General features: G+C 41.1%; 1 protein-coding gene across 2 annotated transcripts in view; it reads right to left on the bottom strand.

Annotated features, from left to right (window-relative positions):
- The window catches only part of LOC126428468 (glycerol-3-phosphate dehydrogenase [NAD(+)], cytoplasmic), a 110,925-nt gene that overhangs the window by 43,720 nt on the left and 52,745 nt on the right, over nucleotides 1-14,460 (bottom strand). Inside the window, exon 9 of one of the 2 annotated variants that reach the window (XM_050090404.1) lies at nucleotides 3,420-4,721. The exons of the other annotated variant lie outside the window; for it this stretch is intronic. Within the exon in view, the coding sequence (XP_049946361.1) occupies nucleotides 4,691-4,721 (31 nt within the window). The 3' untranslated portion in view covers nucleotides 3,420-4,690. Of the gene's footprint in view, nucleotides 1-3,419; nucleotides 4,722-14,460 lie in introns of those variants that run through there. 2 annotated transcript variants of the gene reach the window in all.

Raw genomic sequence — 14,460 nt, 5'->3', positions numbered from 1 at the left:
ATTACTCTCTTGTCTTCATACGTTCAAGACGTGAATTTTTCCGTGCCGTGTTAAACAATGATTTTAAGTGGAAATTAAAACTATATTACGAAATGAAGTTATTTCAGTAGTGATTCGCAATGGTTATCACCAAATTTATAAATTAATTCTGACAGTGACAACTTCAAGAAATTTTCATCAGACGGAGAACAGGAGGACCAGCAAACAAATGAAAAAAAGGACATCCTACAATAAAATTAAGAATTATTCCAGACGCAGCCACAAAGACTATATTATAATAGATACTACGTTTCTGACAGAATTATAAGGTAAATTTCAACTTATTTCTGATGCTATTTCCTTACAGTCGCTTTTTGTAGTGTTGCCGACTCGGTCTGCCATTCACGGTCAAATTACAGCACTATCTCAATCAGTAATACGAAGTCCGCCTTATCCGTAACTTATTCCATCAAAATTCAAAACCCAGTCAGATTTTCAATTTTGTATTTTTATGGCAGAGCCCCGAGGAAAGTAAACACTACGGCCCTTCCGAGTTCCGCACGTAAATTAGGTCGGGAAGTAGAGTTTGATGGAGAGCTCAGCGCAGCTGCATACAGGTGTCTCGCAGGCTGCTCCGGGGCCCAAAATCTAGCCAGTGCACAAATGTCGACTTACTGCGTCTTTCTGAAAGGAAGCTCCACCAAACAGTACGTGATCTCATTTATTGCCGAACTGTCGATTCACCTCGGCCTCGGGACAGATGTGTACGCTTTTCAAAGTAACTAGTTTTTTAAATGCTTTGGCACTCCTTATTTAAGTTTGTGAAGTTACCCTTAGGATAGCCCCCTTCTCCACTCTCCCTCCAACTTATCTAAGCTTAAGTTCACCAACAAAGAGACAAGGTAAGCTGAAGCAGCCTGTGTAGCAGAGGACACACGGAGTACCACTAGCGTGTCTCCCACTCCCATCTCCCCACATTCCTATCCCATTCCAGACAGTACGCAGGTACATCAGAAGACTCGTACGTACTCCAGGAGGACCTGCAGAGGATTAATGCATGGTGCGACAGCTGGCAGCTTTCCCTAAACGTAGATAAATGTAATATAATGCGCATACATAGGGGCAGAAATCCATTCCAGTACGATTATGCCATAGGTGGTAAATCATTGGAAGCGGTAACGACCGTAAAATACTTAGGAGTTACTATCCGGAGCGATCTGAAGTGGAATGATCACATAAAACAAATAGTGGGAAAAGCAGGCGCCAGGTTGAGATTCATAGGAAGAATTCTAAGAAAATGTGACTCATCGACGAAAGAAGTAGCTTACAAAACGCTTGTTCGTCCGATTCTTGAGTATTGCTCATCAGTATGGGACCCTTACCAGGTTGGATTAATAGAAGAGATAGACATGATCCAGCGAAAAGCAGCGCGATTCGTCATGGGGACATTTAGTCAGCGCGAGAGCGTTACGGAGATGCTGAACAAGCTCCAGTGGCGGACACTTCAAGAAAGGCGTTACGCAATACGGAGAGGTTTATTATCGAAATTACGAGAGAGCACATTCCGGGAAGAGATGGGCAACATATTACTACCGCCCACATATATCTCGCGTAATGATCACAATGAAAAGATCCGAGAAATTAGAGCAAATACGGAGACTTACAAGCAGTCGTTCTTTCCACGCACAATTCGCGAATGGAACAGGGAAGGGTGGATCAGATAGTGGTACAATAAGTACCCTCCGCCACACACCGTAAGGTGGCTCGCGGAGTATAGATGTAGATGTAGATGTAGATGTAGATGTACCAAGATTTCATTACCCCACCGTACCGGGTCCAAATTCTCCGAGGTCGGCACCGTCGTCGCTACGAGAAGAAAAACTGTGTTCCTCGGCTTATTTTGGAACACGAGCTCTCCGACTTCTGTCAGTAATACTGTCCACGGTGCACGGTGTTCCGTGGACATTTCTTCAAATGTCTACCACTGCACTTTGTACACCGCTTCTGGCACATTTCCACACCGAATAAAAGAAGGCTGTGACAAACTGTCCATCTGTTATTTTAATCTTGTCTCTGTTCCAATAATTAAACGTGAGTGATTTTGAGCACCGTGCACACTTCCTCAGGATCCTTCCAATAAGTCCGAGTCTGCCACCAGACTTCCCCGTGGCTCGACTTACCCGGTCGTTCTGCCTTACCTCACTCCTTACGTCAACTCCCAGATACTCCGAGGTCGAGAGGGATTCCAGTAATCGACTGCCGATCGCGCAGTCGAGCGATATCCGATCCGTACATTTACGTAGGTGCACTGCACCACATTTACCAAAGCATCAGATGTCAATATTTGCGACTTGCACCGATCGTCTATATTTCTTAACACGTGTCAGCTACACAGGGGCACACGTGTAGTCCACTATATATACAGTGGACACTACATCAAGGTACGCTACGGGCTCTCTTTTTTCTAACGGTGTCACTCCGTCGTGATATAATTTTGACAATATTTAGAATGCACATGCGAAATCTACTTTACGTGTGATGCATACGCTAAGACGACACATTGCCAACCTACCTATTGTGTCTAAGGTATTTGTTTTAGTAGAGGAAGTACAATTAATACCTTGAAGAGCTAAGGATCCTAACTTACAAACTGTAACACTTTTTTCTTTCATTATTCACTCCCTTTTTATTATTAGCTACGTAATTACCTGTACTTTTCGTATTTCACTAACTGCAATCAATTTCAGAGCCAAAAGGTTTCATCTCCACGGACACACTGTGGTAAGTGATGTATTACACATGTGAAAATATATCTCTTAACAGTGAGGGAGCATCTATCCATCACCACATACAGTTGCTGCGTGGCTACCTGATGGCGATAATTGCCATCTTCCACATATCAGGTATGTCGAGTGTTTACACGTCCGTTGCCACAGTATAAATCAGATAGTTGTGCTTTTGCTTTAAAATTGACTGCAATTAGTGTGGCAATAAATACAGTTGATTGGACATAACTAAATATAAAAAGGTAAAAAAAACAGCCGAGGTCACAACTCTTGCGTCACTAGGGAAGATGGTGATTCTGCTGTGAGGGGAAGTGTGGAACACTCAAAAATAAATACAGCAAACAAAAAAATTTAACATTCACCAGTAGCTGCTACAGAGTTTAACACACGCTATTATCGAGGCAGTTAGCAGAAATTGCTCGACAAAGCTGAGGTGTCATTCAACTTTCAGAGGTTTCTCTGCACTTAATAACACTATTGAACATGCTGTCTTACAGTGGATGGAAAATAACGTGTAATAACACGTGTGGATGATAAAACAACTAGAAGGTAGGAACTATAACACACAGTTGGAAAGGACAAAATATCTCTGGATAAGGCCACAGGTCTCGGTGTCTTAGAAGTAACAAGTTTATTATTATCAATATTGGCATTTTTATTATTATAAAGTCTCAATAGCATTAATAACATTATATTTACCAATGATGTATTATAAATTGCAGTAAAAGCCTCAGTCAATAAAAATAATGACTAAATTAAAATACAGGGCTCTAACCATTCTATACACAAATTTGGTTGTTTGTGCAACCTTTCCTACATCATTTAAAATGAAGCTGTCCCAGTCCTTCAAAACTTTTTATCTAAAAATTATTTAACAATGCATAATGTAAAATTTAACTCTATAACACCACACCACCCAAGTTCTTTAATTTTATTGTACTAAAATTTGAATATTTTCATTGCACAATTTTAATTTCAATGTACTCTGGAGGCAAATATGAGACTGTACTTCATATGTACATAGAAATTGCTGCTTGCACTTCCTGATGCTTTATACAATGGCCTGTGCATTTAGCTCCACAAACGACACCTATAATATTCTTGTCTCCGATGAATCTTTATTTATATGGTTGCACCTGATAATTTCAACAAAGTCTCTGATGACTGAATGCAGAAATTCCTTTTGTTTTTGGCACTATCAAATAATAATATGGAGTAAAATCACTCCCATCTATCTCAACCATTTACAACCCACAAATGCATCTATAATAACCAGTCAAACCAAAATTTATAACATACACAGTCAGTCAATGTGAAAAATATAATTCTTGCTTCACAGGAATAGTAAATTAGAAACTATATCATATTAAAAAAAAGAAGATAAAATAAATGCATTTCTAAATATTTATAATTTGATAATTTCATATATAAAATTTTCTTTTAAAAATATTACACATATAATCATGGTACCACATAATATCTTTGAAGATTTTTCTATCCTATTGACTTCTGTTTGGCAATAAATTGAGGGCATCAAAAGAACCTCATTTTCTTTGTTATTAAATGCATGAAGAAATGCCACAGTAAAATGCCTACGATTAAAAGATAAATTCCTGCTCAGTCTCAGTGAAGAACTTCCACTGCCATACAAGACATTCATCATAAAAATTCACTCACATAACACACTTATTAGTGGTGGGACAAGCCCACGTTCTGTGGTGGGACTATGAAAAAAAAAAAAAAAAAAAAAAAAAAAAAAAAAAAATCCAACAGCCTCGCTGATGCCAGGCGTTTCACAGATGCAAATGCTACAGTGCATTTTGCAATTGCACTCTTCCCGATACTTAAGTTGCTAAATAAGGGTTACAGAGGGTCAGTTTCTGTAGTAAAAGTATCGAGTAGTGTTTGTGTCGATGTTTTTTTGACTAAAGCGAACACCGTCCAAATGTAGTTTGCCTAAAACCAAAAGAGAAAGAAAACAAACAAAATTCAGTTTAAAATGCTTTATTCTCATCCAAGGGATAAAAAAAGAAAAAGCAAATGTGGTAGTCATAGTGAGTATTCATGCTGCATACACACACATGCACACACAACAAACAGTGAACATCACGCTTATCTACAAAATGACTGTCTGTTCACTCTTTGAGACAAAAATTGTCAAAACATCTCATTACTACAGACAATTGACATTATGCAAATAGTGTTACAAATGTAGCCGACAGTGGTGCCTCTTGTGTGGAAAAGGAGACTTTAGTAGAGCACATGCATTTTCCTTCAACCGCAGGATGCAAGTAACTGTTATATTTTTTAATTTCATGCACAGTCATCATTAGAATTAAGACTGATATACATTCACAATATATACACAGAAGAACGTCGACCTGCACTCACAATTGTGCGTTTCAACAAAAATTACAGCATATTCTGAACCCAAGGACTGAACTTCAGGTGGTTAATGTATCAATCTGTCATAATTTGTACACAGCAGCTCCCAGTGGTCCGTTTCTGTTATCAGTTGTACAGCTGAGAAGCAAAGATAACTGACATAGTAAAAGAACAGATTGCACATGTTGCACAGCTTTTTTCTTCCACATATTAACATTTGACTAATTGTGTACAGCCGATGACAGAAACAGACCTATGACAGGATAGCATTTCATCTGAAGATCACGCTTCAGGGCTCGAAATGTGTCTAGCTTTAATAAAACCCTTCACGTGGCTGAAAGTGAATGCTTTTACTTACTATTTTATGCTGTTATATTTATTCCCCGAGGCACGATTACCTGTATCAGATTACGAGACGTATTCAGTTTTAATAGCATCAATACGAGGAAGGAAAGAAGGGAAAAAAGGAAAAAAAAAGAAACGTTTATCATCATCACAATGCCGAGGTCATAGAAGACCGAGTACGAGCTCATACTGAATGGAGAAATCAGTTAGGGCCTGTTTGAGGCAACTGTCCTAAGAGTTGTATTAATTAATTTAGGGAAAAATCACAGAGAACCTAGACGCGGCTTACTGCCAATGACCCTCCGGGACACGAGCGCATCAAAATAACCACTCACACTCCCTCACCAACACGAGGTGCGTCTCGAAAGGGTATAGTTAGTAAGCCTCATTTCATCCGGAGGTGTACGTGGAGACAAAATGACAAGTGTCAGAAGAAGTCACTTTGTGTCAGAAGTCAGTCAGTCAGCGGTCCTAAAGGATCACAGTCTCAGCTACACTATATTTTATTACGATTTCCTTAAATAACGAGGTCACCCGTATTGCCCACAGGTAGAACCAAACTCTTCTCAAAACAGTAGGTACGTGAGTAACTGTACCCACTGCCCAGTCTGTGTCTGCCCCACACGCCATTCCATTACAACAGTAGTTAGCATTGGCAACGATTACCACATCTGCTATTGCGAGCACCAGGGCCACGGAACACACCTACCGCTGCCAGCTGTGTCCACAGCCGCGCTGCTCGTTCTGGTACTACGTTTTGCACCTCTCCTTGTTGTATCAGAACTATTGACCCTACTATGCTGTCCATTTGCTTTGATACAAAACAGTGGCAGACACAAACCACTCTCTGAAATCCACAAGATACATAAAATATACCAGGTGATCAAAAGGTCAGTATAAATTTGAAAACTGAATAAATCACGGAATAATGTAGATAGAGAGGTACAAATTGGCACACATGCTTCGAATGACACGGGGTTTTATTAGAACCAAAAAAATACAAAAGTTCAAAAAATGTCCGACAGATGGCGCTTCATCTGATTAGAATAGCAATAATTAGCATAACAGTGTAAGACAAAGCAAAGATGATGTTCTTTACAGGAAATGCTCAATATGTCCACCATCATTCCTCAACAATAGCTGTAGTCGAGGAATAATGTTGTGAACAGCACTGTAAAGCATGCCCGGAGTTATGGTGAGGCATTGGCATCGGGTGTTGTCTTTCGGCATCCCTAGAGATGTCGGTCGATCACGATACACTTGCGACTTCAGGTAACCCCAAAGCCAATAACTGCACGGACTGAGGTCTGGGGACCTGGGAGGCCGAGCATGACGAAAGTGGCGGCTGAGCACACAATCATCACCAAACGATGCGCGCAAGAGATCTTTCACGTGTCTAGCAATACGGGGTGTTCTTTTTGGGTTCTAATAAAACCCCATGTCATTCTAAGCATGTGAGTCAATTTTTACCTCTCTATCTACATTATTCCATGGCTTATCAAGTTTTAAAATTTATACTGACTTTTTGATCACCCGGTAAATTTGACACAGTGCCCCACTGCACACTAAGGTCTGAGTGCACACATTAGGTACCAAGATATACGAGTCGCTCTAAGACTTCTCAAGTACGAGGAGCCAGCTACTACATAATCGCGAATACAAACAGTGATTTTGGTACTGTAATTTTTTTTCCATTTTTTGATCACAATACAAAGTCCTTTGGCGATGGCCGGTTTCAGTCGGTAATGACCATTTTCAGATCTGTTCTACACCATGTGAAGATTGTGGTTACTGACTGAAACCGATCATCATTGAAGGATTTTATGTTGTGATCAAACACTAGAGAAAAAAAAAATTATCATTTGAGAACCCGGTACGTCATCCTCAGCAGCAAGTGTTCATCATAGATGAGCATATTGTCATGAAAGCTCAGAACGGGGGAGGGATGGAGTGCAATCTGACAGCTATTATTCTCTGCATACGTACACGATCTGACAAATGAGGTGAGCAGCAATTTACAACCGTTTGCTAATGGTGCTGTGGTGCTAGGGAAGATGCTATTGTTCAGTTACTGTAGGAGGATACGAGAGGTCTTGGACAAGATTTTTAATTGGTGTGACAAATGACAGCTTGCCCTAAATGCAGAAAAAATTAAGTTAATGCAGACGAGTAGGGAAGATGCTATTGTCCAGTTACTGTAGGAGGATACGAGAGGTCTTGGACAAAATTTTTAATTGGTGTGACAAATGACAGCTTGCCCTAAATGTAGAAGAAATTAAGTTAATGCAGACGAGTAGGGAAAACAAACCTGTAATATCTGAAAACAGCTTTAGTAGTGCGCTGCTCAATAGCCGCATCAAATATCTAGGTGTAATATCGCAAAGTGACACGAATCGGTACGAGTACGTCGAGTCGGTAGTAGGGAAGGCAAATGCTCGACTGTTTTATGGGGAGAGTTTTGGGAAAGTTAGCTCATCCGTAAAGGAGACGGCGCACAAGACACTAGTGCACACAGTCCCGAATACTGCTCTAGTATTTTGGCTCCCCATCGAGTTGAAGTAAAGGAAGACATCGAAGAAAATTCACAGGTGTGCTGCTAGATTTGCTACTGACAATTCTGATCAGCACACGAGTGTTACTGTGACACTTCGTGAACTCTGAAGGGAATCCCCAGAGGGAAGACTACGCTCCTTCCCTGAGGCCCTATTGCGGAAATTTAGACAACCGGCATTAGAGGCCGAATTTGGAACGAATACTACTGCTGCCGACGTACGTATCGCACGAGGACCACAGAGATACAGTCAGAGAAATCGGGGGTCATACCGAGGCTTATGGACAGTAGTCTCCCCTTCACTATTTGTGGGTGGAAGAGGAAAGGGAATAAGTAGTAGTGGTATAAGATACCCTCCACTATACCCCATAAAGTGCTCGGCGGATTACGTATGTACGTAACAAGAAAGAGTGTTATTCTCACAACATTACATTTGTCGGCTTTGCCAATTTGCAACCAAACTTATCTTCTAACCGGATCAAAATATTGGGCTACAGTCATCACAGACTACATCCCAGAAAGTAATGCAGAAGCAAAACAAATATTGCAAGTGTTCCATTCTATCTCCGTTTGCACAAGCATCGCATCCTACGCCACTACGATCTCGCGGGTAAGACTCGTACGAGCTTACATTTAAGGCTGTCACATATGAAACATTCACAGAAGAAAGAATACACTGCCGGAGTCACTGTAGAATGTACGCCCTCAGAATTTTTTCGGTAAACTCCCCGTGTCGCACAGTACCCCCTTCTTAACGTAAGCCACTGGAGTCACTCTGGAACCTCTTCGGTGCTCTCACATTTACCGAGCAAACCTACGACGACACTTGCCACTCTATTTTAGAAATTGCCCTACTTCCTCTGTCAGTCCCGTTTGGTAAGGGTTCCCAATCGGCAAGTGATACTCCGGAATGGATCGAATGAGTGTTCTGCAACCTGATTCTGTGGCGGGTGAATCTTGTTTCCTCAGGATTCTACCATGTTACCATTTATAGATATTTTGTTTGCTTACAATTTGACAGAACGACGAGTGGAATGTGAAGAATTGATGAGATGCTCGGGAGAAATTTTGCAGTTTAGTCTACAATTTAATAGAGAGATGGGAGAGCTGGCAATGACAACAAGGAAAAACAATAAAGCAATGCTACAGTGTGCGCCTGACGGGAGACGCAATCTGGCGTGGGTGGTGGGGATAAGGAGGCAGCACAGGCCAGGGAGCTGGAGGAATAGCAGGGTAGGGTGGAGGAACGTGTAGTGCTGCCTGCGGGAGCACGCGGGGGAGAGGGTAGGGGTGCCAGGCGCAGTCAAGAGCTGTTTGTTTGTGTGTGCAACTTTGCCACTGTTCCCCCCGACGAGAGAGTAGATGCATTATCGTATTGCAGAAGAATTGTGTCTGTGCTAATCTTTGTTGCTTGTACTTCAACTTCGAGTAACACTGGAGAGAAAAAAAAATAAACAAATAAAAAGAAAAAACTAAACATATCGTTTTAGCTTTAGGCTGTAGTAGTGTGCACAGTCTCTTAATAGTGCAAGATGTCTCTCGAAATACGCTTCAAATTTTCCAAATACAATTCTGAAAAGACCTACCACTAGTGTTTCTCTGCCACAATTAAGAGAGACATCAACTTGGCAACTTCCTGCGGCTTCACTCAAGGCACTATACAACCGTTTGTACGAGATTACTAGCCTCACACTGACCACTCAAATCTTAATAAAATGGCACAAATGTTACGAATCATTTCTCCGGCAGAAAACTTGAAGCGTCAATGACATACCAGATCTGCTAAGCTCGTAGGCTATTTATTCAGTAATATAAATGGTCTGAACAAGATTTACTCTTACCAGAAACAATATTTTCCAATTTGTGACAAATCTACGAGACATATTCGCCTCGAGAATCCATTCTTTCCTTCTGGGTTCTAAATTTTGTGTTGCACTAGAGTACGTTTCAAACATTCTGATCGTCACACATTGATCAATTAAATAACACAACTTTTCACGAATCCTTTAGGAGTACAGGAGACCACTCACCGAAAGGCAGGGGCACCGAGTCAGCTAGAGCGAAACGAACACACACAAACTGTGCCCTCAAACACTGCCGCTTGCCGTGCGGAAAGCGCCGGCACAGCATATCGAAAGATGGACTAGGTCGTCGTAGGGGTAGTGTTGAGTGAGGAGCGGGGTGGGGGGTGAGGGGGGAGAGGCATGGAGAGCGGGTGCCCAGTGGCTCGGAGGGAGGCAGCCGGCTCGCCAGCTGGGGATGTGGGAGGGAGCAGTAGTGGGTGCACGAAGAACGGGTTTCAGTGCCACACTGTAGGTGACTCGGGGACGTGAACTGGGAGGGGGTGACAGGACAGAAGAAGGGGAAGCTATCAGACGGAATACCCCCCCCCCCCCCCCCCCCACACACACACACACGTGTACACGTACTCGCGTGTCTTCTACTTTAGCTCAAAAAAATGATCACTCCGAAACTAGCTAGTTTTCTTTTTTTCACCCGTGCTCGTTAACGACTCGACGCCTCTGCCTTTCAGCGAGTGATCTTCTTTACTCACCAAGTATTTCTATTCTAACAGGAACTTTCCTTGAATGTTATATTTGTGCATTCTCTAAGGTCAAAATACTGTACACCTCGTAAATTACAGTTATAAACTAGCTACAGTTTAAAGAAACCTTCACCACAATTGGTTTACTTCAAGCAAAGCACAAAGATGCAGAAGAAATAAGATAAAGAGCACACCACCACATCATTAGTCTTAAGTGAACAGTTTGTATTAAAACATATAAAAAAGTTATTTAACTAAAATTATTTTATTTTTATTCCTTTCAGTACACAAGAAGAATCACTGTACAAAGTAAATTTAGCTGCCAATTCACAACAACTTTCAAAAAATAATTTCTTACACCATTTAAAAGATGGTTACAGTCCTGTATTGCAAAGTTCTTGCCTGAAAAGAGAGAGGATACAACTTTGCAAGGGTGACACCAATGTTAAGGGTAACACAAGTTCACAGAATCTACAACATCATTCAGACAGATTTGTATTTTTGTGATAGGTAAGACTACTGACAATTTTTTGGAGGCAGCCTGCGCCTTCACAAACAGAGCTTTTACGAATGCCAGTCTAGAATTGCCCCGTGCAGAAAAGAAAATTACCCAGTTTTACAAAGTTTCTTCAACTGCTCTTTTTTTATTTTTCACACAGCGACAAACTTGCGGGGGTACCCTTGTTGCCAGAAAATGAAACAGAAGAAGAAAACCCCAATTACCGTCTTTCAAGAGACACACTCGACATTTAACCCTGCCTTATTGTCGTACAAATACTTACGGGCTCTGCAATTTCTTTTAGAACTGGTTCCCGAAATACCGGGTCAATTTCCAACATGTAAAAGTATACAATAACTTTGTACAAAAATAATTCAGGTACAAATTACGCTCAGATATTCCCAAATACATATAAAACACAAAATTACAATGGTAGGAATTACAAACATTTTCCGAGCATCAACTCGTTGTCAGTATTTCTGTTCTACGGGCACTCGTGCACAACTAAAAACTACATAAAAATGGCAACAATTCAAAAAAGAAAAATAAGCAATTATCAGTTCACAAGATGCATAACAGTCATTCTCTTTGGTTTTTTGAACTGCAGTTTTGTAAGAACACAGATTCTTGGCACAATGCTACACAGTACAAAGAACTACAATACAGTTCTGTCATCTACACTACGATACACTACACTACTCGGCAGAGATTAAATTGCTGCCTCTACGAGAGCACTGTCTAATAGTCGTAGCATTTAGTCTCTCTTCCCTCACTGTGGTGTGGCAGAAGTCTGGTACCGTCCACATTTTTTCCACTGTTACAATGCAAACGCAATCTTTATTTCCCCTCACACACAGTGTGAATGGAACCGAGACGATGATGGCAGTCAATAACTCCCAAAACAAGTATTAAGTAATGGAGAAGGAGATTAGTGTTTAATGTCCCATCGACAACGAGGTCATTAGAGACGGAGCGCAAGCTCGGGTGAGGGAAGGATGGGGAAGGAAATCAGCCGTGCCCTTTCAAAAGAACCATCCCGGCATTTGCCTGAAGCGATTTAGGGAAATCACGGAAAACCTAAATCAGGATGGCCGGAGACGGGATTGAACCGTCGTCCTCCCGAATGCGAGTCCAGTGTGCTAACCACTGCGCCACCTCGCTCGGTCTGTTAAGTAATGTATATTGCAACTTCAACTAAATGATTAAAAAATGATAATTGTGTGAGGTGGGTGCAGCTTCCCTAAATTGCAATATAAACTATTCTCTCTCCTTTGTGTGGACATCTAATAAATTGTAAAATGTGACACGATTGTTGTTTCAGAGACTGCTGTAAGTACAGAAATCATTCTTATTTCTTTAATTTATCCAGATCACAACTTTTAGTCTTCAGTTTTGACAATACACTGGAGTCGCCTTCAGAATGAATACTGCAGAATACAGAGCCCCATAGATATCAGTAGAAGTGAGTCACAAATCTCTATGCTGCAACATTTGATCTGATGGTGACTGTACCTTACAGTCAAAGACGAATCCTTAGGTGATAAACTGGAGTGACCATGGAGTAAGGGAGGAGGGGGGAGGGGGAGGAGGGGGGAGGGGGAGGAGGGGGGAGGGGGAGGAGGGGGGAGGGGGAGGAGGGGGGAAGGGGGATGAGGGGGAGGAGACAACAGTGCACATAAAAGGAGTGAGAACCAACTGCTGTAGACTCAAATGGGGAGGATGCCAAACTGTTGAAAAGAACAGCTATCCTCTTTGAACACACTGATACAATACGTGAGGAGAAATTAACACATTACGAGTACACAAGACGTCCAGGGTATGGTAGAAATATTAGAGCACAAGGAATAAGAATTTATAATGGAGGAACTTTGAAACTCCCAAAGGGCTCCAAGACACAAACACCGTGAGCAAAGATTCCAACGAAGAAAAAGTATAAAGACAGGAACAATCCGATTTATAGTAATGGGCTTCACAGATGATCAAAAATAAAAAGAATAGAGTAACAGCTATCTTTGTTTTATGAAATACTCTGCTTATTACTTTTCACTTTGCCAGATCATTTGCTTGGTGCGGGACCTGCTTGGAATGTGCTACAATTGCAAAGATGACTGTTTATTAGAATATATCAATAGACAAAAGGAGTTCAGGCAGGTGCAAAAAAAAGTAATAACAGAAATATTCAGCTTTCAAACTAAGCTCTTCATCGGACATAGAAAAAACTCACACAGTCACAGTGCCTGGCCACATGTGTGGGAGAGTTGTGTTCATGTGAACGAGTGTAAGTTTTGTATGTCTGGCAAGGGGCTTTGTCCAAAAGCTGAGTGTTTACAGCATTCTTTTTCACTGTGCCTGTCTGTGGTGCAGTGCCTCCTCTATTTGGTCAGTAGCAGTCTATCCTATCTGTGTTCTTATTCTTCTGCCCTGGATTTATCACTGTTGAAAAAGTGAAAATATACAAATAATGACAAACAGGCATTACACACCACGTGTAAGTGGCAGACACATTCATTTATCACCAATGTAATATTTTACTAAAGATAGCGTTATTACTGTTCTGTTTCTATTACATTTCTAGCAAAACCAGATGACTAAACTCGTACTACATCTCCATCTCAAAAGCCTTCTTAGAATTAACAATGGCCCCCAAACACACACAGTATCTGCCATTTCCATTGGCTCCGAATCCTTTTCTTTAGCTTACGTCTCAGCTTTGCATAACACTCGTCTCAGCCTAGTAAAATTCTGACAGGTTTGACACGATTCTCTGTAATGTACCAATATTTCAAAATGTACTCTTCTCTAGAACAGTTGTTTCAAACACATATTTGCAATAGTAAATTTGTAACGTCCTTTTTCTCAGGCGGATTTACAATTGTGTGTCTTTCCCTCTTGCAGTTACTTCAGTTTCACAAGTGTTTATCTTTCATAATGTCTTACCAAAAATGATCACAGGTATTGACACAAATAGTGTTGAATTTGACACGTGTAATGAATTTGAGAGCTGCCTCAAACCAGTCTCTGGACTGAAAACCATAACAACAACAATGAGTATATGTCAGGGGCCAAATGTTTGTGTTAACTTATGACACACCTGCTTTTTTTCTTGCTCTCCCTGACAATTCTGCCCAGCCATGCCTCAAATGTCAATGGAAGGCATATCTCCAAGTCTTACAAATTTATCAAGGCTCTTCTGCAATGTGTACAGATGTAGCAATATCTGCAGTTGTCGCCACAGCCACCTGCATTATAATGGTACACATTGCTGTCATTCGTAATGACGGACTCACTGTGCATTCGATGTCCGCTTGTAATGAAAACAAGTCTGGAGAGCAAAATGTATGCAGCTATGAAACAGAAGATTACAATTTGT

Source organism: Schistocerca serialis, chromosome 12 (genome assembly GCF_023864345.2).
Source record: "Schistocerca serialis cubense isolate TAMUIC-IGC-003099 chromosome 12, iqSchSeri2.2, whole genome shotgun sequence".
Lineage (NCBI taxonomy): Eukaryota > Metazoa > Arthropoda > Insecta > Orthoptera > Acrididae > Schistocerca > Schistocerca serialis.
The sequence above is the reverse complement of the archived record's forward strand: the minus strand, read 5'-3'. Positions and strand labels throughout refer to the sequence as shown.